Raw genomic sequence first — 27,125 nt, 5'->3', positions numbered from 1 at the left:
GTCAAACCTTATCCGCACAGACTGCTGAATTCATCATCTTAAATCTTACTCAGAGCCTTACCTTTCACCCTGCCGTGAGATGAAAAAGCTGCAGCGTATCAACTCTGTGCCCTCCACCTAATCCAGGCCCGGGCGGGAGGGGTCCATCATTCACACGCTCGGAGGGGACACCAGAGACCCTTTGACCTTGGCTTGTGACCACACCTTGAGATTGAAGAGCCAGTAATGCAGCAATGGCAGGCAGCCCACCAGTTAATGATCTGCTTCTTCCTTTTTCCAGCTTAATACAGATCCGTACCGCTCACCACCATCACAGCACTGACACATCACCACATGCACACACACACACACACACACAGACAATGTCTTTCCATCAAACACACGCACGCGCGTGAACACAATCAGAGCAGGAAACACAGAGGTCAAAGAACGCCTCACCAGTTTTTTAAGTGCACCCATTCATTTTTCATTTGATGATGTGAGGGGATGTGATAGGTGTAAGCACCGTGATGAAGTCCCCTCCAATTCCATCACCGCCTGCTCCTCCGTCCTGCAGGACACGAAATAAGGACGGGCAGGTCTGGACAGAAGTGAGACAGAGTTTCAAAATGTTTCACTCAGGTGGAAGTGCTGCGCTGCTTCGTCAGCTGAATTTAAGTCATTGAAAAGTTGAAGGTGAGGAAAGATTAATCATAGTTTCTTTCTTAGATTTCAAACCCGCCAGAATATTTTCAATTTTAATTTTCATATTTCCAGCACATTATCAGTTTAAAGGTTCTGTGTGAAACATTAGGAGCATTAATATAGCAGCAAACCACTATTTGCCATGTAAAGACATAGTGGAGTAATGGCGTGCTGAGCAGGGAATGAAGTCACTCTACTTCTGTGTCTGGCCATGTGTGTAAGCCACTGGCTTGTTAATCATTGCTGCTTTGCACTGCACTCATGCCGGGTTTTTTTTTAGCTCTGTTCATTGAGTTAGCATTGTTAGCTGCCACGAGCTCAGCCACCTCCATGTTGAGAACCATGTCCAAACAACTCATACACTGAATTTAACATAGAGCCTCTTTAAGCAAAAGTTTATTATCGAAACAGTGCATCTTCTTCAGTTGCAAACAATGAAAGTCCCTGGTGACTTGGTGACCTTGGGGCTTCACATGAACTAGTTCAACTCTGGCTGAGAACTTTCGACCTCATTTACACCAGGCATTTGCATTCAAATCTTCTGGCAATCTCACCCGGATCAGGAAAAACACACATTTATGTGAGGTTGTGTGAGTGCACGCATAGGGCATTATGATCTGAAAACAATCACACCAAATGTGGAGGAACTGTGATCAGATCTCAGCAGGGTGATAATGCAGCTTGACCACATTCTTACGAAAAGAAAACCAAAAAAAAAAACCCATGTTGAATGGTCACCAAATTCTGCGTCTTCCTGCTAACTCAAACTGCATGCTGAAAGCTACAAGTAGCAACGCTGAGCAAGTCCACCAGCCCCGCCTCACTGATTTGCATTTGAGATCTAATCATAATGCAGACAGAATCAAGATAATGAGAACACTTAATAATACCAGGTTCCCCGTTGATCAGATTTGATGCTCCAGATAATGTGTCCAGATACAGATCACTTGTAATATCAGATGTATATGAGGCCTTTGTTGCATCTCTTTCCCCATCTCCCCCCCTCATTTCCTGTCATCTCCTGCTGTCATACCTCAAATTAAGGTGTGAAAATACACAAAAATAGATAAAAAAAATTACACACATTTCAAAATAGTATTACTTCAGTAAATACTTCCATCTCTGTTTTGATCTTTTAAAGAAGGCACAGGATAAATATATAGTAAACGTCCGTCTCATCAGTTAATCAATCAAGGAACCAATCTTTCAGTTTCATCATTTGCAGGATTGGTGATCTAAGAGCGCTGCCATTCCTCACCATGGTTACCATTAACCAACCCTCAAACCACAATTAAATAATCAATCAAAGCCATCAATGACTCGATAACTGCTGAACACACATCTGAATAACAATCAATCATGCTTCAAACTGTGGTGCTGTCAGAGCTCTGTGTATGTCCAGTCTGGGGGAAAATGAAGGCAGAGACAAGCAAAGCACACCTCAGCTCTCTGAAGTGGCTTCCCTTCTCTAAACACTGATCTGATAAGATAGGAGCAAACCCCACCAGGAATTTGTTTTTCATCACTCTTTCACTCCGGAGTGGATGATAGCGAGGACATGTGGAGAGGAGAGCCACTCTGGCCCTGAGTCTCAAGGCTGCACTAAGTAAAGCAAGTGAATTCCACCAGAGAGTTAAGAATCCAGGACCGATTATTGGTTTTGGCCCCTCGTCAGACTGACCCGTAGAAGCCAAACATCTGCTTCTCTTATTTGATGAAGAGGCAACAATATGTGCTTGGCAGACACCGTCAGCTCCCGCTCACACAAAGGGAGAGTGGTACCGTGAGTCAAGGACGGACACGGGCGAGAAATTATGACTGCTTCGATTCCTCTACTCATTGACTAAACACGGATTCAATTAAACCCAGCTGAAGGTCGTGAGGTAATACAATGTAAGCGAGCCTGGCATTGTGCTTAATGGAAGTCCTCATGGCTCTGGTAATATTTAATCCAATGGCCCACCCTGACTACCCCTGTCTGTCAGCCATTCATATTGTGTTGGGGGTCCTGTCTGAGGAATGTGCTTCACATTCAAGGACTGATGTCGGCAAACTGTGTTACTTAATGTTGCCAGATATAGAAAGATGATAGAGGGTGTTATTGTTGAGAACAGTGACAGAGACAGGGAGGAAAGAACAGATAAAGATCAGAGAGAGGGAGGAGGTGGAGGGGGGGAGGTGACACAGGTGAGGAGGTAGTAAAGTACAGTGGGCGGGGAGTGGATACTATGGGAGGGAGTGAAAAAGAAAGATAAGGAGGGAACAGGCAAAGGAATTTGTGAGGAACTGAAAGCAGCAGAGGGCAGTTGAGGGGAAAGGGAGGAGCGCCGGTGCAGACAGCAAGGTTACGCATGAGAATTGTGAGGAGGATTTAAACAAAGCGCAGAGAGGCAGAGAAGGGGGAGAACAGGTAGAGTTGGTTGGCTTCGAGTCTAATTACTACTTTCTCCATGTGGCGAAAGAAAGCAAACAGAAACTAAGTGAGGTAAACAGCAAACGGAAAAGGGCAGCTGAAGGCAGGCGGAGAGAAAGCAGAAGTAACAAGGAAAAGGAGGGAGAGACAGCAGTTAAAAAGTCAGGTCCACAAGATTAATTGAGGAAGAGAAACAAAACAGGAGGCTGTAAGGAGTTAGCAAGGGAGGGGATAAATAAGAAAACAGCAGATACTCATTGACAGAGAGGACTGGACTTAACTCCATGGATTACTGACATCAGCAAAACAAAAGGAAGAAGAACGTCAGAAAAGAGGTCACTGTGGTCCGGCAGCAGTGTAGTGTGTCTGAGCCTGTCTGCTATGCAACTAAGACAGCTGAGATAGACAGACTTGAGTTCACGGTTCACACAGACAGTCCACTTTGTAACTGCACCATGTTGATGAAAGAGTACCGCATATGCATGCCACTGACTGTGGATGAGGTAAGTGTGTTTGTCTTTCCCACGCTCTCACACAAACACACCTCCTACAACATTAAATTGAAAGACAAGCAAGGGTTTTTTTATTTCTATCATGAAAGTGTTGTTTCTACTTGTAATCTTAAGTGTTAATGTGCTGATAAGAAAAGTGCCAACAGAGCACACAGACCTCCTGCGGCTACTCTGTGGGAGCTTTGGCACACCGGGGGTACAGAGCTATGTTCTGCTCCGCCGGGCTCGGCCAATCTGATGGAGCCAAAGCACAACACCTGGCCAGCAGCATCATAGCGCTGTTGTTGTGTCTAAATTATCTCCCCATCTGTCTGCCTCTCTACTTCCCTAGCTTGCTTCAGCACACCTAGCAGCGCGTAAACTAGTCGGACTGGTTACAGCTTTGCAAGACCAAACTCAAACAAAGGGCCTGCAGGTTTATTAACAAAGGTAAACCCGCTGGAGAGAAACAGCGAGCGGAGGGGGGAGTTATGCGCCAAAGTGCCCTTCAAAAGGAACGTCCTCATCACCTCCTACACCGTCCTCCCCCCACTCTCCTCAATTCTACCTGTTACCACAACAATGACAGTGACAAATAGCAGTCCAAAATAGGATTTACAGTATCAGTTCAGGGCACACAGAAACTTGAGCTGGCAGCAAATCCTCTTTCGCCTGAATGTAATGTAAGTTTAAGTGCAGCTTATTTGAAGCAGTATCAAATCGTGACAGTTACCTCAGTCCAAGCTATTTACAACATCCTAACCCCTGCTTGCTTCATTTTTAGAAAGGGAATGGTGTTGATTTTAAGGTGTGAAATATCCAGTGGTACTTCTGTAACACGACACAGCTCAACATGTCTTAAGGAATGGTCACTATTGTGTTCTGCTGTGAGAGAAGCTGACAGGTGACGGCTGCAGTTCAGGTGGTGGGGTGGTTCGATCTCCAGCTCCTCATGCCTGAGATAAAGACTTGAATTTGCAACTTGAACGTACAGTGACCTGAGATGCCTCCTGAAAAGACTTGAGAATCGTCTCTGACTTAAGATTTGGGCCTTGTGAACACTCTGTATTTCATTTTATTTGGGGCTTTAAAATAAAGGAAATGTCTGATAAGCTGAATGTCACTCCCTCCCTTATTTATCATGCGTTATCTTACACATCTGGTGTGTGACACCACAGATGACTGCAACCTGCAGCAACAACACCACGGTGAGCACACCTGCAGCTGCTGTGCAATTTGTCATAACCTTTGGCTATGATAACTTCGCTCAAGACCCAAACGATCAACCAAAAGAATGCCAAGTCTGTGGTATCAAAACAAAAGATGCTGGATCTGGGGCTGCACCATAATCAGAATTTGTCAGTCAAATCAGATTCGGCTCCTCAGTATGAATGTTTGATGATTTGTTCCTCTTTTTGTCCATAGAGAGTTCAGAAGTTTGAACAGGGTTTGGCAGACGTTAATGGTGTCAGCAACGTTCACATAATATAGTAAACAAGCCAAGGTAACCCTCGGAGCTATTGTGTGCTAACTATGCAAACAATGGTTTGGGAGTGTGCAACAGTTTTTGCCAACTCTAGATATCAAGAAAAAGCCAGAGACTGTATCGTATGAAGTTACTGTGCGTTGTAAGTTCACAACTTCTAAGCAGAAAGTAGAAGATAACATTATCTCCGAGCCTGACCGGGCAGAGCCTCTCTTCTTCTGGGTAGCTGCTTCTGTCTCGCTCAGACTGCCTGTACTGGTATCGCTAAATTTAGGGACCGAAACAACCCCCTAAGTACACTGTACACTGACTGCCAAAAAACAAACAAACTGCTGAACTTGAAGAATCTCGGTTGCTTGAGGGGTCTCTGATGGATGATTCAAATCTCCGACTTTCAGGGGGCAGCCCTAGCTAGATCAACAACATCAAACTTTATCAGTCACCTGCAATCGCTCCCAGACAGGTCAGTCACTTCGTAAACATGTTTAGCTCAGCATCAGTAATCCAACATCAGCTTGTTACTAACTTTAGCTAAAAGAGATTAACTTGATTTAGGTTGTCGTTTGCTGAATATTTTGAAAACATAAAGTGTTTGCTTGCTTGCTTAGAGATCTGGGTTTTCCATGACCATAAAAATGGATAGGTAACTTAATCATCAACGTTCTGCTGTCACCCTCTACTGGCTAATGGTAAATCGAGATAAAGAGCACTTAAGTTTTAAGGCCAGCTACAGGCAGGTTGCAGGTTTATTGCATAGACTGTACATAAAGAGTGACGGTATCACAATTCCACAAAAGTGAAGCGAAAAACATCTCAATCACCCCCCTGGTGGCTGGCTGCAGTACAGGTCATAAACACTGTGTGAAACGATATTCATATGATCAATGGCACTGGTCACAATTAGGTCGGAAAGCAGGAACTCAATTCCACGAAGATCTCTACTGTGCAGACTCTGGCTCCAAATGACATCACCAGTACAACATGGCAGCAGGCGTATCTGGGATATTTAGGCTTCATTTTTGTATACTATTTTTATATACAGTCATTGGTTTATTGTTGACCAGGTAACAACCCAGTTTCACTCTGAAGTTGGCGAAATCTGGCACTTGGTCAGTGACTTCCAGAGCAGACACCATTGAAAAAAAACGTCCTTTCACGTCAGCATGATACGCGGCCAGTTGCTATTACTGATTAAGGCAAAGTAACAGTTAAGGTTAAGGCAGCTGAAGTCCATGTAGGGCAGGCAAGACGGGTGGTAGATGAGTCACACAACCACCGACTGGGCCGGTGTTTGCTACCTGTAAGATTGTAGAGCTAAACCTTGTTTTTGTTTCCTAAACATTTGTTGCCTAAACAGAACCAAATGCATGTGTTGGCTAAACGCAAACACATGCATTTGTTGTAGAAGGGGGAAAAAAGTCAATTATGTCGTACTGACATAGTGCGTTTAATGTGAAAGAGGCTATATGCAAATGGTACATCTCCCGTGAAAAGGGTTGTGTATTCTGAAAACAGACGATGCATGTAACAGGCAGAACTTGACACGGTGTCACAGAGCATCAACTACCAATGCATCCACGGTACCTTGCACATCGTATCTCGGCGTGGAAAGCCCATGACCAAACATCGATATGTGACAAGGTTGGAGTAAGAATGTGCTGCACATAATGTTACAGGCTTATAAGATTACCTTTACAGTAGACAGTTGTAGACCCGGTGTAATTACATAACAAAGGTAGTTGAAAGAAGGTTACAGTTATTGTTGCATGCTTAGTAACAATATTTTGTTGTTACCCTGGGTAACGTCAGTCCATTTTATTAGCAGCGAAATGCAGTTATTAACTTAAAGGAAAGCTTCATTGTGTGATTTTTTTCATATTGCATTCCAATAACCTGTTTAAAATAATAACATACCAAATAACTAATCAATGGTGACACTGTATGATAATAGATAAAAGAGTTATGATAATACGGTACGTGATCTCCGTGCCTTATACAGCTATGCAGTGTTCTCATCAGACCGAATGGCATGCAGCGGATGACAGAACGCTCATTACTACCATGAGAGACTTGAGACTAGAAGTTGTAAAAAATGACTTGTGAGCATTTCCGCCTCGTGCTGAATGTGTCCTCGAGCGAGACACTGAGGCACAAATTTCTCCCCATGGGTGTCACTTTGCACTGAGGCAAATGAATCCCATCATCCAACTTGTATCTTAATGTAATGGACGTTTTCATGTTTTATAGGCTTATAATATTGAATCAAAGGAGATTTAATGTGACATTGATCAACAGACAACAGACTTTTTGAGGACGGCCTGCTCTTGGCAGATTTACAGCTGTGTCATACTCTTTCCATACTGTTTCTGTGGGAGCTAAGTACACAATCAATTACAAATATTTAGATAAGGTTTTGCTTTTTGTTTTGCAAAAACAGTCTCATTGTCATTGTCAGAGGACAGATCCAGGATCCAGGGTTACATAACAAATTCAAGTCTTTGCTCTTAGATCTTTATCACTGCCTAAAAAAGAAGTTGCCATGAGCTTTACTTTAATCACAAAGTCTTTCATTTTCCGTTGCCGTCACACTGACACTATCTGCAGAGTCTCCGCCCCACGATGATGAGCTATATTTACACTCTGGAATTTATGACAAATTCACAGCTTGTAAACCAATCCTCGCCTTTTTTAAAAAGACAGTAGGAGGAAAACACACGCCAAGAGCTGTCAATGGATGAGTTTCGCAACACATCATTAATCACAGCTATTCAGAGAGCACAATAACAGTGATTTAAGGACAGATAAGTCTTTTCCACTTCCTGCAAAGATTAGTCTTTTAGAAAGTGAAAGATTCACAACCTGTGTGGGCGGAGCTCACTGCTCTGTAGCCTGTGAGTTTTAAGGCGGTGTAAAGGCACCCATCGTTGTGATTAATTAAGTCCCATGAATACCCAATAAGTAAATATTGAATGTTGACATTCCACCATAATTGGAACAAGAAGGAGGAGTGCCACGCTGGTGTCAGCAGAGCACACTGAAGGATAGCAAACTGAGATGTGCCCTCCTCTTTTGCTCGTCCTCCCCATCTTTCTCTGTTTCTACTTTTAATTAAAATAATGCTTTAGTGGCACACCAATATGGGGCAACATAATGAATTAGATTGTGGTGGCCACAGCAGAACAGTTTAGTTGTTTGCAGTATAATTTTATTGCTTTTTCATATTAACTTTAAAAACAAAGTTCACCAAAGTGATTTGCAATTAACGCAACGCTGTATACAGAAACCAGGCTACGGAGGAAAAGAAAGAGAATGATTGCAGCATCAGTGCAGAAACTCTAGTATTATTGTGTAAATTGTTCAAAAGGCAACACTGATTCTGTCAGGCTGAGCTCGTCGAGGAGACCGCTCCAGATGCCCAAAGGCCTCGTCCTCTTTCGACTTGCTAACAGAAAATACTCCCGCCTCATCAGCATCGAGCACAAACTGGGGCTGCAGCAGAGAACAAAGTCCCATCCCCCCCCTTAATTTAGACTCCCATGCATTCACCCTCGCTGGCCAAATTAAATTTTGATGTCAGATATGGTCACTTGAGGGAAATCTTTATACACAGCAAGTGACTATTTAAAAAATGACGAGCAAATACAAAGCGTGCTCCTAAGCAGCACTGAGTAAGTGCCTGTCGAGACAAAATAGGACTCAGCAACTATGGCTGGACCTGCTGCCAGGAGACTTCTCTGTCATCACTTCCACCAGCTACGTCCTCTCAGTGGCTGATGGTTATTATAATTTTCTCAATGGAATACGCAGTTTATTGATTAGTGGTATTATTGATTGGTTATTGAAGTCCTCAGAAATTCTTATCAGCTTGTGGCCACCAGTGAGAGAAATTATGTCAGACATCTTTCAAATTAAATCCTAAAAATGGAAACAGACAAGTTTTTTGCTTTAACTTATCGTTATTTAGTAAATGTTAATTGCACAATGTAATAGCTACAGGATAATAACACCATCAGCATTTAGAATGGTTCCCTGTTAGCCTCGCTTTCACTGTGGAATTCTCTGGCAGCGCTGGGTACAATCTCCCAGAAAATGAAGGCTCGATTTATGGCACAAAGGAAGTGCTTTTCACAACTAAAACAGGAGGATAGCGCTTTTGTTTTCCCCGGTAGCTATCCCCAGTTACCGTAAAAATATGAATGTAAGTTATCTGCAGTTACTAAACCCTGTAGCCCCACTAGCTGCCATGCAACCAGTAGCTCTCTACAAGTTGTCACTCCTAATCTGAAAGAGGTATGTTGGGGGTGCAGTTTGACGTAGTAGCCAAATGGTGTATTAAATGTAAGCTGTTGACAGTGAAAGTATTAAGATCTAAAGACGAGACTCCCGCACACTGTCTAACTTGAAAAAACAATGATTTTAAATGCTGCAACGTTTCGGTGATGAGACCCTCATCAGGAGAGGAACAGTTTGCCTGATTATTTTTGCAAGTTAGACAGTATTCTTCTCATCCCTCTCCTACGCACCTGTTTGGAAATAGATGTGCGAAGTATTCCTTTGTTTTGAAAGTGAAAGTATTACATAAAACATAATGCATGCAATATTAATGTCACATTTGGGGGATGCAAAAAATGTTCCTGAGGGCTGCCAGTAGAGAGAAATAATAAGAAACTTGTGATGAACAAGCTCCAAAAGCTAAACTGATACTGTGTAACTACTGGGGCCACAATGATTAGCCTATGGGATAATGCTGAATGCTAAAATGTAGTGTAACAGTAACACAAATGGAACAAAGCCCTACTTTATTATCTACACAAAGTTTCAAGCTAATGGTCTTACCAAAGCAAGAGCAGCTGTAACTGCAAAACCTCTGAGAGACATGAATCCAGCAATGGTGCCTTTTATTGCTAATGAAATCACATATTTGTAAGAGGAAAAACATTTTCTCAAAAGTTATAGTACTATTTCAAGGGATAAACCTGTTCAATTTAAATTTTCCTTGTTGCATGACCACTCAATGACAGACACTTTGTGCCTGAAACAAACACTGCACTCATTATTTGTCACCTCTGATGGCTTTTGATGATTTAGCTTTGTAGTCCATGTTTTGTCACAACAGTTTTTTCTGTCTCTCTTTTCGCTTTCTCCCCATCCCAACTTCCATATACCTCATCCTTAACCTCTTCTCGGGATCCAGTACAGGATTGGCCAGCTGTACATGATCAGTAAGCACAGCTGTGAGCAGAGCGGCGGGGGCGAAGGGGTGGAGGTGGTGAGGAATGAGCCAGATATTCACCCCCAGCACGGCCCGGGACAGCTGACCGAGAAGCGAATCTACCTCAGCAGGTAGAGTGCAACTCCATCTAACTCTATTGCAACTGTGCTGCACTAATGACGCACTTAAACTAATAATTCTGGTGATTTGCAACCTGTGTCTTATCCTCCAGTTGTCAGCTCTGCCATTATGATAACTGATTGTGTTCGATCTTTGGTCTCTCACCTCACCGTAAAGCTTTACGCTCCATAGATCCACATTGCAGGTATCACTACTGACAAGCAATAAAACATCATTTCAACACAGTAACATCCAGCCTGCCTACATCCAAAGTCCAAGTACCAGCTGCCTGAAACATGTTGAGGCCTATACTGTGGGTTTACAGTAGACATATTATTGTATCATGAGCTCATCAGACTGTGTTTATCTGATTGTGTAAGTATAGACTCTCAGCAGAGAAAAACACGTCATCCTGATAAAAACAGATCTCAGCCGGCGGTTTGAGGCTTCAGAGGCTTGTCACAGTGTAACCATGCGTGCTCACAAGAAAGGCACAAATTCAAAGATAGAAGTTCATACTTTTAAATGATGGTGGCACTTTAACACCCTCTTTAGCTTTTCCAAAACATGTTTAAACACTTCAAGTGAAATAGCACACTGTAATGTAGTTGTAAGCACATATGAGGACATTTTAAGAGTTTTCTGAAGGAACAGTTTGACATTTTGGGAACTGCGCTTATTTTCTTTACGGTGGCCGGTCAGATGACAAGATCAATACAGTATCACTCTTGTGTCCGTATGTTATATATGCTGCTGAAGCCAACAAGTGGTTAGCTTAGACTGAAAACAAGGTGAAACAACTAGCACAGCTGTGTCCAGAGGTAGAAAATCTGCCTACAAGGATATCTAAAGCTCACTAATTACCTTAACAAGTGATATCTTGCATCTTAAATCTGTACAGAAAAATGACAATTTGCTGTTTCATGGGCTGGTTATCTGCCCAGCTATTTGTTGGCTGGAAGCAGTTGCCAGGCAACCACCGTACACTTCTACAGTTACTGCTTCAACCTTAGATAAAAGCTGCTTTCAAACTGAACTCCTGAGCTTGGGGTTACGACATGGGAACACAATATGTTTGGCGTTCAAGTACTTAAGTAATAACAATACTGCTACTAGGCAACGGCAACATGGACGCTACCGTCCCGATGTAGTTGAGCAAGCTAGCAAGTGGGTAATACAATGCAGGAAACACAAAGGCATAATGACAGAGGAAAAAGATGAGGCCGTTGGGAATAATGACATTTTCCTCATACAGACAATAAAATTACAAAGAAAAACTCCAGCGACTAAAATAACATTACATTACCTCATCATTCTCCAACAAGTAACGTCAATGGCCTCTGCCATTTCTGAAAACATTAAACATGTCACAACTCATAAAGCAGAACCTTTCAGAAAAGTTCCACTTAACAAGATTGAAAATACTAAAACAGGAGGGGCGTTCATGTGGACTATTCCTGTGAACACAGTAAACACGACCTAACTGCAAGGTAGCAAATATCCAGCACATAACCCTCCATAAAACAGCAAATCTTCATTTTTACACTTGAGTTTCATGCAGATTTAACAACCAAGACATGTTATTTAGTGAAGTGAACAGGTGTTGGGAGCTGGATTTCATTACCTTTGGACTAGCCATTTTCCCCCGTTTTCAGTCTTTATAACAAGCTAAGCTAACCAGCTGCCAGGTATAGCTTCATATGTAGCATATAGACATGAGAGTGGTATCAGTCTTCTCATCTAACTCACCACCAGAAACAAATAAGGGTTTATCAAAATGTCAGACTGTTGCTTTAAAGGTCTGGTGTGTCGGATTTACAGGCATCTAGCAGTGAGGTTGCAGAGCTTAGTCTTCTACTATGTGCCGAGCAAGTACGTGAACTATGATGGCCAATGCCAAAAGCGAATGGCCCTATCTCAAGAGAGTATTTGGGTTGTCCTTTCTGGGCTACTGTAGAAACAACATGGTGAGCAATTCTTATAATACAATATACTAGTCCATACCCATTGGTAGCTTTATCACCTTCTTCCTATGCCAATTCTCAATGCCTATGTGCAGTTTGCAGATTGACCACGTCAGTGAGTAGAAAAACGTGGGAAAGACAGAATGACTGACTGACAGAATGACACACTGACAGTGATTATGTACAGCATATCATACCATGACTTAGTTATATCAAAAATGAGGAAAAAACCCAACACTGGGCCACAGGGGGAGCCACAGCGATCAGTCGCATTTTAGCCATTTTTAAGCATTTTTCTGTTATTATAGCGCCACCCAGTTGCCAGTTAGAGTTAAATTTCTCCAGTCACCTTGAGGCGTCCTGTTCTTCATATCTACCAAGTTTAGTAAAAATCGATATGGCGGTTAGGCCTAGATAAGAAATTAGCTCTCTAGCGCCCCCATTTTGTTTGATGGGGTCAATAATGGAGGAGTCCCCTCAGATTATGTGTGGTCATATGCCTACAAAGTTGCGTGGTGATTGGTGAAACCCTTGAGATGTTATACACCTTTATGTGATGAGCCACATACATATTTACAGAACCTACCATGTAGATTATGACTCTGCTCACTAATCTCTGAGCTCTCTGTTTGTTCTGTCTCTGTACAGTACTGACACTGACAGGCAGAGCTCCGGGTGCCACAGACGGCAACAATAAGTTTGTTCTGCATTTCTGATTCTCTGTTACATTAGAAGACGCTCAACCAGATCTCAACACTGATAGGCTTTCACAACACAGCGTCACACAAGTTTCTCGCAAAAACAGATGTCTCGTCCTTCGCATAGCATAATTCACATTCAGTACAAATTTGTGTCTATTCACGCTCTCTCACTGGCTTTGAATTTTTTGTGTGGTGGAAACACTCTTCAGATTCAGTGTGAAAACAACTTTAGCTACAGGTAAACTGGTGATAACAGTTATGAAAATTATATTCCATTTCTGCCAATACATGCTCCTAAATCCTACACACTGGGCGTTTAATGTCTCTGTTAACAACTATGAAACCTCTTATGATTTACTAATCAGGAGTGTGTTATAATTTGATTTATTGATTAATTATTTATTCATGAATAGTTCTTAAGTTGAGATTTTGTTTGTTTGTTTCCAAGGTCAGGAGTGAATCTCTTACATTAAAGCTTAACAGTTTTAAATGACTCTAAACACTTACAATTATTACGAGTGTGCTACAAACCATTTATTAAGTTTTTATATACTGCTTACAAATATTTTAACAACCTCCTAAATAGGGAGGTATTAAAACAAAGTGCTGCAAATGATTTTTGAATTTGCTTGAAGCTACAGTAAAGCAGCAAAGTAAACAAGGAAGTATGTGGGAAATGTCAGGACTGAAATGTTGCAATTATTGTTCAACCACAGAAGTGTGACGCAACGCATGACTGCAGCATCTGCATTACTGTGCTGAAACGAAGTGTTTCCTTTGCTTTGTGCTCAGAGTGACAGTCCATTAATCAATGAATTGAGATTTCAGTGAAAGCCCAGTCTAAAATAACACCCAGAATTCGCTTTTAACTCTAAATTCTTTCCCTAACCCTATGCTAACCTCACTCATTACCCTAATGTAACCTCAACTCTTATTCTAATCACCACTATAAACCCAAGGCCTAATCCTAAAATAAACTCTTACAGAAGTAAAGAAATGTTCTCACTGTGGAGGATTTTCCTAATCTTTCTGTGCTTGTGGGACATTTGGTCCTCATTAGTAAAGATATGCTGGAACACACACACACACATACCACACATACATAAGTACAGTGAGTGCAAAATGTATTTTACCTCAATCATGTTCTGACATGTGACCTAGAAGCTACAGTAACAATTCATCACCACAGGTGTAATTGGGAATGAGTCATAAAAATGAGCGCTGTGGTGAGAGTAGCCTACAGGTAATCTGGCTATAAATGGCACAAAAACCACTTAGGATCTCTCTGTCTCCCTCCATAATCTCTCTCTCCTCCTATTCCCCTCTTTCCTCTTGCTCAATGTGATTCCTCTTTCTTCCTGTTTTGTGTTCAGCAAACTGCCGTCCTGGGCGAAAGCTTTTGTCCCACGATTCTTCTACGTGACAGAAAAGGCCTGGAACTTCTACCCCTACACCATCACAGGTATTTGCAAGGGCGGATTATGAGTCAATGAGTCCCTGGGCACAGATATGCAAAGGGCCCCAACAACTCTCCTACGTAGAAGCAAGACACTCAAACTGTGATTTCCCGCCTCTTTGAAGTCGTTATTAATCTTTTTGTGGTTTTGCATCTCTTAGTGGTCATTTAGTGTTTCCTTGTGGTTGTTTTGTGTCTCTCTGTGGTTGTTCTGTGTCTCTTTGTAGTCATTTTGTATCCCTTTTTGTTTGTTTTGTGTCTCTATAGTCATTTTGTGTCTCTTTGTAGTTGTTTTGAGCCCCTTTGTGGTTATTTTGTCTCCTTGGGGTTGTTTTGTGTCTCTTTGTGGTCATTTTGATTCTCTGTAGTCGTTTTGTGTCCCTTACTAGTCATTTTGTGTCTCCCTGTGGTTGTTTTGTGTCCCTTAGTGGTTATTTCGTGTTTCTTTGTGTTGTTTTGTGTCTCTTTGTGATAATTTTGTGTCTCCTTGTGGTTGTTTTGCTCAAATTAGTAATTATTTTGTGTCTCTTTGTGGTTCCTTTGCATCTCTTTATGGTCTTTTTGCATCTCTCTGTCATCATTTTGAGGCTCTTCCTGGTCTGTGTTAATTCAAATGATTTTTGCAAGTGAAGGCCAGGGGCTCCCCTGACACTGCGGGCCCCTGGGCCTGTACCCGATAGGCTTGTTCAGTAATCCATCCATGGGTATGGGAACTTGTTTATAAGTGCCTTTGTTTGTGTTAAACATCAGGTTACTTTCATCTCAATGAATTATACAAAACTTATTTACTTATAACAGCTGGTTTTCCAAGTGCCATCAAATATTCATCCCTATGCATGCATGTATCCCCTCATGGTAACGTGTACGTGTGTGCGAGCAATTGCGTGCTTATGCATGTATGAGTAACTAATGTTGTTTCTCCCTTTTCCATATTGAATGTCCCTGGTGCTGCAGAGTACTCGGTAAGTATTCTCACACATCATTTACTGTACATGAATGCAACAGAGCTCATCTCTTCCCAGTATCAGTGGATCTAATCTGCCGCCTGCTTCCGCTCTCTCTATCTCTACCCTCAACCCCTTTTTTCCTCCATTTTTACCTCTTGTCACCCCACAGGTATCATTCCTCCCCAAGTTCAGCATCCGCATTGAGACGAGATTCGAGAACAACAACGGCGATAACGACAATGTGAGTATGAGAGAGAGCGCGAGGTGAAAAAGATGGAGTGATTAGGGGAGAGGGGGAGGAGAAAGGCAAAGGGGAAGGAGAGAAATTGCAATTTTCTCTGCAGCACAAAGAAAATGTTCATCACATTGATGTTCCCATTACAAGGAAAACAAGCAAAGCACAAAATGCAGTATTGGCAGATCGATTAACCAAACATGCAGCGGCGGTGAGCATGGTTGCCATGCAGCATTTTGTCCACACATATCAACACACACTGAGAAATTCAGTGACAGTTGCAACACTATGTGGCCCTTGTGTCTGCATGCTGTAATCAAGGAAACAGCCAAGTAACAAGTACCAACATGTCAAAATATGGAGGTCTGGAGATCTGCATGTGGGGAAAAAATGTGGCAGATCTTGTATTATGTCAGGCAGTTAGAGATTACATGAGTTTATTCCAAACAATTGATAGAGTTGTGCATGATCTACACACATTATGTACGCTAAGTACCTCAGTACAAATTTGAGGTACTTGCACTTTACTCATTTTCTTTTTTTTGCTACTTAGAACTCTACTTCAATACATTTCAGAGGGACATACTGTAGGTTTTACTAAACTATATGTATTTATTTGACAGCTGTAATATGTTATTATTATTATTATTATTATTATTATTAATAATAAGTATTACATAAAAACATTTGAAGAGCTTACAAAGATGGTGATTTGCTGCCCAACAGTTTACTCATTTAAAGGTGAACAATTAAGTCTATTTTAATCATCTTTTACATCCTTTTTCTTGCAAAAATGCCAAATATTTCAGGATTACAGGTCTAAAATGTGAAGGTTTGCTCCTTTTCCTTGTTTTTATTGTAATTACTTTATTTTATAGTATTTTTTCTGTTTGGTTTGTCCAACCAGTAGCTTGATAATTATATATCTCAAAGAAAACGCAATCAGCAGATCAATCAATAATGAAACTAATAATCCGTTGCAGGCGCCCCATGTTCAAAGACTGTGTCCTTGCCACAGCAGCCATGAGTTCAATTCCAACCCACAGCTCTTTGCTGCATGCCATTTTCCCCCTCTCTCTCCCCCTTTCATGCTATAGTAGTCCTTTCAAATGTAGGCAAATAGCCCCAAAAATATCTTGGAAAAAAAATAAATAAAAATTTAAAAATGAAAACAAAATTTAAAAAAACAAAATAGTAAAATGCTGCTCAAAGCATGAGTAATAATAATCAGTCAAACTACAGCCACACTTTGTCCTTTAAAAATATAATAAAATAATAAAATAGATTTACAATCAAGCATAATTTCAATCTGGCACACATGTAGGGAGAGATGGAATGCAGGGAGACAATGAAGAAATGTAATGGTAAACCAAACATTGCTCATCCACCCATATTAGAGCTACATTACATCAACAGAGACTAAAATTAAATTCAGAGTTATGTTACATTATGTGGAAGGTTTTCCACGGAAGATTACCGACAATTAGTTTTATTATACAGAACAAAATTCTATGACTTACCTAAAACTTTTAAGGATTTTAGTCTTTAGAATATAGAGGCTCATGCACACCTTTCAAATCTTGCAGTCAAGTGTGTAGGAGGAAAATATCCATAGGTGAAGAAAAGGGAATTCTCACACACTGTCCTGATATTTGTAATAAACTTTATCAGACTTTTCTAAGTTTTCCATGATGGTGGGAACATTAAGTATTAATACTTTTGATACTTCAACTACATTGACAGACTACATGTAAGATATTTAAAACTGTTGCTGATTTAAACAGACAAAAAAGCCTTATTTCCACTGTGGTCCTCTACTGCAGCACAAGACGCCACATTGAATACATAAGTGTCAAACCAGAATGTCATTAAACCTAAAAAACACAATCAGACAATAAAACATAAGGCATTTATACACCTATAAATTATTTAACAGCCACTTATTGAGATCTGATTTAAAACTCCTCTCAGCTGGGCTTTGTTAAAGTGAGATAAGCAGCTTGTTCCACTGACATGTGGCTGTATATTAAAAAGTATTTCTCCCAAAACACGTTTTAAATCTCATAAGAATAAAATTTGTTAGACTGCCTCTAGTGTTGTGGGAGTGGCTTTTTTTTACTAGACTCAAATAGGTAAGGAGGTATATGAGGGGTTTTTTTTACAGTGTGGTATTTATACTTGTACATGAGTAATGGATTTGATTACTACCTCCAGCAGTGTTTCTATGAATATGAACACACAGAAAACAGAGAGACAATGACAAGGAAACACTGAGAGCGTCATGCCCTGAGCACATTGTAAAAAGCAACACAATACATCCAGCTAATGCAACTCATTCCATAAGAGGGAGCAAGACCTTGGGTAGACACAGACCAAAACAGCACCACAGGAGCGTAGCAGGCTATTATCTAACGCCGGCTTTTACTTATTTGTTAGTTTTCAACTGTGAAATGAACAACTTCAGCGGGGCATTAGAACACATTTTAAACAAGGTCAGATAAAAGTGCTTCCCCCTCTCTCTTTCCCTTGCTTCCCTCCATTCTCTCTCAAGGAAAAGTGTATTCTGCTCTCATAACTCTTCTTTTTTTCCCCCCTCTCTTTTAATATCTCTCATACGTCCTTGTTTTTTTCCCCCATTTTCTCCTCCTCTGCTCTCTGTCTGTTCTCTCCTCTGTTTGCTCCAGTGTGATTTGCTCCAAGGGCCTGAGGGTGGGATACAGTGAGGGGTGTTATGGTGTGTGACCTCAGTTTTCTACACAGTTACTCATCTACTCTCATCCCCCCTCTCCACTGAGTGAGTGACTGTATGCGTGTGAGAGTATGGGTGGAGTGCGTGTGTGTGTGTGTGTATGTGTGCCTGCTCTCATTATAACGTATGACCTCCCCCATCTGTTTGGGTGTAGGTGTTCGGGGACAAGCCGACCCCGCCAGAGAGTGTGAGTTTCCTGGATATCCTGAGTGATACCATCCCCGAAAAACATTACAAAGAGTCAGAGGTATGTACTGTTCTGATACATGCACGCAAAACTAAATGTTCCTGTGTAGAAAAACTATAGAAGGCCTGTTGAGGGTTTTGCAAAGGAAAAGCTGTGTGATCACATTAAAGGAACAGTTAGGCATTTTTGGAAACGCACTTTAGAGTTGAGTGAGAAGATCGATACCACTCTCGTGTCTGTGCTTGTACTGAGCTACAGCCTGGAGGCAAATGCATAGCTTAGCCTGAAGACTGGAGGTGGGGGGAAGACCTGGCCTTGTTCTGTCAAAAGTTGAAACATGTAACTACCAGCACCTCTGAACTAGTTAACGTTCTGTATCCTGTTATTTAGTTCACACGCAAACAGAAATGTAAACACGAAGGGAGTTACATACTTACACATACTTAGAGCACATAACTCCCAGTTAAACCACAGCTGTAACATGTCAGTTTCTGTAGGAATGATGAATGCAATAAGTGCTAAAAAGTGAGGCTAGCTGTTCCCTTAAGCGGCAACCTCAGGGGTGGAAAAATGAAGCTAACACTGAGGTGACAAAACTTGCAGTAACTCTGATGGCCACTTGAGGCTGGCTCCAAAATCCTCAGACTCCCATGTTAAAATGCCCAACTTATAAACATGTTTACAGCCTGGTACAAAAAACGGTTAGGGTCTCTATAGCTAATTTCCCCATTGATGACAACTGTATGAGGGGTGAACTTTTGTATAAATCACCTGTTTAAATGTTATCAAAGCTTAAAGGATAACTTCAGTATTTTTCAACCTGGGCCCTATTTCCCCATGTGTATGTGTGCGTATGATTCATAGGTACAACTCGTTTTAAAATTGGTTCAGTATTGAGGGAGGCGGATGCAGCCAGCAGCCGCGAGGTAGATATGGGGGCAAATGCGTCAAGCAAATTATACGCACACATACACATGGGGAAATGGGGCCCAGGTTGAAAAATACCAAAGTTATCCTTTAAAGTTATACATAATTAAGGACGTGGCCACTTTGAATGACAGGGGCTGCTGTCCCATGCCTGACCCCCAATTCACATAGTATAAGCATATACTATATCTACTATATCAATGTTTTCAGTTCATTTAAGCTAATTATAACATTTTGGTCGCCTAAAATAAAATTTGTTTAGCATTTGGTTGTACCTTCAGACCCTCTAAGGAGTCAAATATTCAGTTTTTCATCTAACTATATTTTGTTATACTGGTTTTAAGTCTGCTTTTTCCTAGTGAATATTATCATTAGCATCATCACAGTTGACCATAGACAGTAAATGCCCCGTGCTAACTAAGCTAGTAGCTACAGTTAGGGTTAGCGCCCCCCTCTTGTCCAAATAAGGTTGACTTCTGGCTCCAAAAACCCAAGATGGCGATAGTTAAAATGCCAAACTCAAGGCTTCAAAACAGGAGTCCACAAACCAGTGGGTGACATCACGGTGGCTATGTCCGTTATTTTTATACAGTATGTGGTTTCCCCTTTTGGCAAGAAAGCAAATAAGCATATTTCTCAAAATGTGGAACTTCTCTTGGTTTCTAATGACGTTGCAAGTGAAGACGTACAAATGCAAAAACAAACACCTTTCTCCTTGTAATCTTTGATCTACTGGCTTTTGTTTTTGCTTCTGAAAGAGCATAAATCAGTAAAACACCCACACACCTCCTCTGCCTGTCTTCATGACCTCCCCACAAGGGTTTTACACTTCTTTACTCCCTTCAAGTCCTTTGAGACAAAGGTTGATTCACAGGCCTGGCAATATAGACGCATGCAGACAAGAACACAGAGACAAAGGTGGAAAAAAATATACATACATACACAAGCACACATGCATGCAAAAACCAACACGAAGGCAAACACACCAATCTAATAGAGTAAGTGAAATGGTGAAAATTTTATATCACGAACACTTTCATAATGTGAGTTATCACACTTGCCTCCTATGGGCTGTGCTGAGCAACAATCTGCTTCTACCTCCACACGCATATCATCACACACACAACCATAGTTCCCCTCCCGAAGACGCCTCACAGGGCCGAAGTTTCTGCAGACTCAGCAAGTAACGTATAGACCCTCTGCTTAATCTGTGCAGGACCCGAGTCGCTGGCAGTCAAGTAAAACTGGCCGAGGGCCTCTGGAGAAAGGCTGGAGAAATGACCACCAGCCCATTATGTGCTCCTATAAGCGGGTGCACTGCAGGTTCGAGGTGTACGGCTTCCAGACCAGGACCGAGGAGTTCATACACAAAGTGAGACAGAGCTTGTGTTTTTTCCACCATACCTTTTCCCTGTGCTGATGTAAAGACAGTTGGATCATGATACAATCTGCAGTTAATGTTACGAGTCCATATAGGTGTAAGACAAGGTGGAAAAATCTGAATTTACAGCTAATTGGATTCAATAAAGTGCTGTGCTACATTCTGCATGTTGGAGTCCTTCAGTTTGTACACCTGCAGTAAATTGGTGATCTTTAATCCTGATTGGTTATTTGCTAGTTGTATGTGCCATGTGTTGCTTCGTGACACAAATAAATGATTATGACATTAAGTTCCAGACATAAGTATCATTACCAAGACCAGCGCCACGAATGCTCTTGGCCTCTGCACTGAATTTTATGAAATCTAACATTAGGTCAGATTTATTGGAAAAACTGCTATACTGTTTTACAATAACTGTAAGAGTGCTATTGTTCCTCTGGCGCAAAGGAGGCAAAGGTTTCTCACTGTGAAAGTTGGTGGAACAATTAAAACAGCTGATAAAAAAACTCTCAACACATTAATGCTCTACAATCAAACATGAAAGAAAAACCAAAAGCACTAAGAACAAAACTAGTGACGCCCTGTCTCCAACATTGTTTTTGCTAAGAGAGTGCGTTCGTGGGAATGTGGTTTTGGTTTTAACAAAGGCGAGCGCAAATAATACGTTAAGATAAGTTTCCACTTATCTAAGTTAAGTTACCTTTTATCTCAACCATGATCTCATTTATTTAGAGTAATTACACAAAGGTATCGTCATTGTTTTGGCTATGACACACTGTAACACAATGATTGTCGCATTTCACACACACCTCTAAATTCAAAGCCCTGTTTGGCATTTTTATTTATATTTCTTTTTCCTGCCCCGTCTTTATTCCTGGATTTATTTTAGAACATCCGGGACATTCTCCTGGTTGGCCACAGGCAAGCAGTAACGTGGATGGACGAATGGCATGGTGGGTCACAGAACAACATTTTAAATATTATAGATAATAGATAAAACATTCAGAGCGATGCTGTTGTGCTTAGTCGTATTTGTGAATATACACCCTGTGAAATTTAATACATATTTCATACTCTGTTTTGAAGCTTTGTGTGTGTGTGTGTGTGTGTGTGTGTGTGTGTGTGTGTGTGTGTGTGTACTCTGCTTTCCCCACAGGGCTGAGTTTGGAGGAGGTGAGGGAGTACGAGCGAACGATGCAAGAGAAGACCAACAGCAAAGTCAAATCCAGCCAGAACAACACAGGTGAGGTTGCAGCTCCTGACCCGCACCGTGCTGAAATACCACAGAGGAAGGGAGGGCAGGCGGAGGGGGAGGGAGGGGGGGATACAGCTGGATGTGTGACGAGTGAAGGTAGAGAGAGAGAGATGAAAAGAGCAGTAAGTTTGAAGGGTATATTTGTGGTGATTTCAGCCTAATAAGCAGCAGATACAGAGGACACGTAGACGAAGCAGGCAAATAAACACATTTTTAGATCATTAGGTGTTTACTATGACTCTCAGCAGGTATTTGTATAAATTCAGCTCACAATCTTATCCATTGCTGTCAACAGAACAGTATGATTTACGGATATCAACAGTTAACCGTTAATAGGTTAAATGCCAATACCAACTCTGACCGTTTGCTCATGTCAGTCTATAGGTTAATTCTGCTGCTGTTCAGTTTACTGCACCACAACCTAGGCTAGGTGGGAGCTAGTTAGCAGCGCCTTACCTATGGTGCAGGACGGCACTGCTGCAAAAACATTGCGCCCACCCACCTGTCTTTCCCAGGTCACCCCGTGAGTAGTTGGTGGCTTAATATTTTGTCACAAAGCCCTTTAGCTTGTTTAACAACGTTATCACTGTTAGCTGTTAGCCACGTCAGCACAGTTAATGGTGTTGACACAAGTAACAATGCCTGTAGAGAACTCACTGTCATCCTTTAAGAACTCCATTTCCCAGCAGCCCTAGCTTGATCATGTTACACTTTTCAGCGCAGTTGCATCAAAAGTGGCGAGCCACATGTCCGCTGCTCAATCTAGTTCAGTTCCTCTGTTCCCTTTGTGAAGACTGGTGTGCGTCTATATGAATAAGCACACACCCTCACATATGTCCTGATATTTACAACTTATCTTACTTGGGCTTCCATGTGTAGCAAAATATCCTAAAGACTGCTGTTCCTGCCTGGTTGTGGTAAATAAAGACGACTGATGAGTTAAGTCACTGGATTGCCAGTGTATTCCTTCTGACCGAGGACAAATCAGGTGTTGCAGATTTCCACCAGCTACTAGACGTGCCCTGTGCTTTACAATGCCAAAGAGATTTTGCAGCTCAAAAAGAAACCACTTGCTCTCCAGGGCTCCTTGGGAGGAAACCAGAGAGTGGCTAACGTGTTTCTGCAGCAACACTGTCTATGCACCATGAGTAATCTTCAAATGAGTGGTGCCACTAGCTAGCTCCCACCCAGGTGGTGCACAGAGCAGAGCGTCCATGGTTAACATTAGCTAACCAGAGGAGATCACAAAATATTTAAATTTCACCATCTCTAAATGGACAGCGTTTTAAAATGCTGTGCTAAAGCTCACTGAGTCAATGGAGCGCCAGACTGAGAGCAAAGGCCTCCTGTATTTCACGTCATTCAGTGTTTTTTTTCTCTTAAAAATTAGCCAGTTAGTTAACAGTCAATGAGTGTTGATCTATCAAAAGCAAAACTAACCAAAACTGACATCCCTATTATGAATGAATAACTTTGTAATGCTAACAGGCTCCAACAGAAGCTGGTTGCGCCACTAGTGCTGTAGCTGTGCCCTACAAGTACCCAGATGGCTGGTGCACATCTGTGGGGGAAAAAGGGAGAGGGAAGAGCAGTCAGGAGGCATTTTACAACACAAGAAGCATTGAGGAGGGAGAGACAGAGGGTGCATGCCCAGAAAAGGACGACAGAGAGACAGATGTAAGGGGGTGGGGGGGGTGGGGGGGTTGGGGGTAGGCCGGCTCATGAAGTGATAATGCCACTGCGTCGGCCTGATAAACAGTGTAATGCAGCCACCTGCTGAACTCTCCCCATCACCAGTCCTCTCAACATAAATAACCAGCCATTGCAGCACTTAGCTGCAAATGTCAGCCCTGGTGGGGGTCTGTGTCTGGGCATATGTGTTGTGTGTGTGTCGTGTGTGTGCATGTGTGTGCATGTGTGTGTGGTCACCCTGCCCCCTGCTGGTTAGTCTGGTGAACCTCAGCTGGATGTGAGAGATATCAAAGGTAAAATTCCCAGGATGGCCTGTAGCTTCTTGCTGCCTGTGCGCTCTCCCTCTCTCTCTCTCTCTCTGTGAAATGATGAGAGACATCACGCTGCAACAAATCTGCAGTCATTGCTCAACCTGCTGCAGCTCGCTGCACCGCGATGACCCCCTACAGGCCAAATGCTGCCACTGCGTTGATCTCTGCACAGACCGAATCATAGTTTTCATTTCATTCATCTGTCGTAATAAAAGTAAATGGATGTCATTTACTCTAGAGAGTCTAATAAAAAGTCGAGTGTGTGCTGAATACCAATAAGGGATTTAACTAATAGGAATCTAAGAGAATGACATTGAGCTTATGTATACTTAAATAAATTGTAAACCTAAACACTGTCGTCCCTCTGTTTCTCTTCTCAGTGTTGCTTTTGCTTTTCTTCCTCTTTTATCTCTATCTTGTTGTTTCTTTCATGTCATGAGTATCTCATTCTTCCGCAATCTGTCATCATCAATTTGCTTTATTGGAAGAACGTGAAATGCATTTGTGTTGTCAAAGCAAATAGAGAAGGAGAATCAGGGATAAAAGAACAATTAAAAGAACCTACCCTCTGTCTTCTATCTATCTATCCATCTATCTATCTATCTATCTATCTATCTATCTCAGGCCCACCGGCTGCCTCTCGTCCTACGATCTCTCGCTCCATCTCAGTGACAGACGAGCGCTCCCTGAGGAAGATGGGAGTGACGACTGTGGCCATGTCTGACCCCTCTGCCTCCTCTGTGCCACAAAGTCCCATTCGCCTCAACTCCACCCCTGAATGATGCCTCTCTCACACACACACACACAAACACTGTACGCACATACACACAGAAACCAATGTCAACATTCACCAGCGTCATGTGATGTTGTTTCTCAAATACTCACACACCCACATGCAAACAGTGACATTAACGGACATTTTGGACTTATTTACTCTCCGGGGTAGAGTCAGATGAGAAGATCAGTCCCTCTTTCACATCTGTCTGTCAAATACAGGGCCTCGGCTAGCAGCTGATTAATTTAGCTCCGCATAAAGACAGAGAACAGGAGGAAACTGCTAGCCTGTCCAAAAATAGTAAAATCCACCTACCAGCGCTTCCTTAAGTCCCAGTGAAACAGAAGTTAGAGCATCTTTAGCTGCTGTGCTGTGACGAATTTCCCAGTGAGTGGTGTACAATTACAAGAGGGATTTATATCAAATCCTTCACATTTGATTTGGCTGCTAAAAAGTGGGCGGGCTTACAGTTTACTGCGATATGGAGCTACGGCGGAAACCGCTGCTGAGCGCACCATTGGCTCCTCAATTACGTCCCTCGCTGTCAGATCAGGAGGAGGACGAGGGAGAGATGAATGAATCAGACTTCCGCCACATTGTTTTGGAAATGAAAACAACAATTTTGCCCACTGATTTCCGAACACACTTCTCTCTCTATCGCTTTCCATAGCGATCTGTTAGCTGCTAGAACCCGCGTACGGTGAAGTGCGGATTTACACACACACTTTAGTGTGGCCAACTAGTTACCCAAAATCTCACTGGAATGGCTAAACCTCTGTGTAGGATGAGTTTTCGAACACTTTAAACTGTCTTACCTGGTTTTACATGGTTTTACATTTTTTGTTTATCAGTGTGTACAAAAAAAAGGTATGAAAATGACAATAAAATGGTCGTTTTACAGGGGTGATTAAATATTTTTCTATCACCATAAAACACTGAATTGTTTTTTCACTTTGACTTTTGCGCAGACTAAACAAGTGAGATATAACATGTGCTGCTGGGTGAATTTTGAAATAATTGTGCAGATCAGACTCGCTGTTTTTGTGCTAAGCTAAGCTACCCAGCTGCTGGCTCCATATTCACAGCACAGATATGAGAGTGGTATTAATCCTCTAATCTTCTCCATCAGAGAGAAAATAAGTATATTTCCCAAATGTCTTTTAAGACCACTGTAGATACATTTATCTATTGTTACGCGCACATATTTGCTCTCTCTTTACTGCAAGTTAAAAACCACATAACTGCCGCGCAAGAACACACAAACACTTTGTGCCTACTCAAAGACTATTTCTACTATTGCAGTCAAAAACCTTTCAGTGTCTTCCACCAACTGTAAACGCAGTGCATTTCAGCTCTTTTCCAGCCATAGTGGAGATCAGCGACCACCAGCAGGGTTCTCCGATTGTTCCCCAGCCCCAGCCCAGCAGCCTACAGACAGATGCATAAGGAGTTTAATAGAGTAGATCTAATGAGAGAGAAGAGGAGAATGGTGGAGGCTGTCAATGCTATGGATCAGCTCCCCTCTCCACCATCGCCAATAGGTCAGACCAGGTGTATTGACAGAGGGCAGTGAGGCGTTGTATTGGTTCCTTGATCACTTAGCTGAGAGCTGCAAATGGGTTAAGTCAGGGTTAAACTTCAACTATGAGTCAATGATGTGAGCATTTATAAGACTATTAGCTACATTTTTTACGCACACCCCAGGAGAATGGGTTTTCATTATCAGGGATCAGCGACGGCGACGATGAAATAATTGTCCGCTGTCCTTATTTGTAAAAACATTTAGCTTGAATGAAGTATTAAAAATGAATCAAGTGGAAAATGCATGTGGAAATTTCATTGTATAGTCTTTTATAATGGATTTGTATCAATAAATAAATACAATGCATTTCAAATGAGAGGATTCACACGTGTCTTGATATCTGCCTAGATAAGCAGGAGAAAAGAAATTGACTCCCTACACACATTATCAGCCATGTTTGATCAGTATTGACCTGTAAAGATGGAGCAGCTGCTCTCACATCATAGCACTCACATGTAATCTACTCACCAATTTCACACTTGTGTGCCATGTGGAACCGACTCCAGCAGCAGCAGCAATGGACATGAAAAGAGGCAGACACTTGGTCCAGCCTGCTT

At 41.9% G+C, this 27,125-nt stretch overlaps 1 protein-coding gene and 1 long non-coding RNA gene across 2 annotated transcripts; one reads left to right on the top strand and one right to left on the bottom strand.

The window, feature by feature from the left end:
• LOC125893337 (uncharacterized) lies at positions 1–27,125 on the bottom strand. Its single transcript, XR_007449874.1, has 3 exons — positions 27,037–27,125; positions 439–580; positions 1–318 (listed from the first exon to the last, which is right to left on the bottom strand). It is a non-coding gene; the product is annotated as an uncharacterized LOC125893337 (long non-coding RNA).
• pitpnc1b (phosphatidylinositol transfer protein cytoplasmic 1b) lies at positions 2,952–26,881 on the top strand. Its single transcript, XM_049583932.1, has 10 exons — positions 2,952–3,600; positions 10,269–10,417; positions 14,445–14,533; positions 15,482–15,489; positions 15,644–15,715; positions 18,613–18,705; positions 20,789–20,944; positions 21,843–21,906; positions 22,110–22,196; positions 24,836–26,881. Exons 1-10 carry the CDS (start codon positions 3,553–3,555, stop codon positions 24,991–24,993), a joined length of 924 nt encoding a protein of 307 aa, XP_049439889.1. The 5' UTR covers positions 2,952–3,552; the 3' UTR covers positions 24,994–26,881.

Source organism: Epinephelus fuscoguttatus, linkage group LG8 (assembly GCF_011397635.1).
Source record: "Epinephelus fuscoguttatus linkage group LG8, E.fuscoguttatus.final_Chr_v1".
Taxonomy (NCBI): domain Eukaryota; kingdom Metazoa; phylum Chordata; class Actinopteri; order Perciformes; family Serranidae; genus Epinephelus; species Epinephelus fuscoguttatus.
Note: the sequence above shows the minus strand (reverse complement) of the source record. Positions and strands in the feature narration are given on the sequence as shown.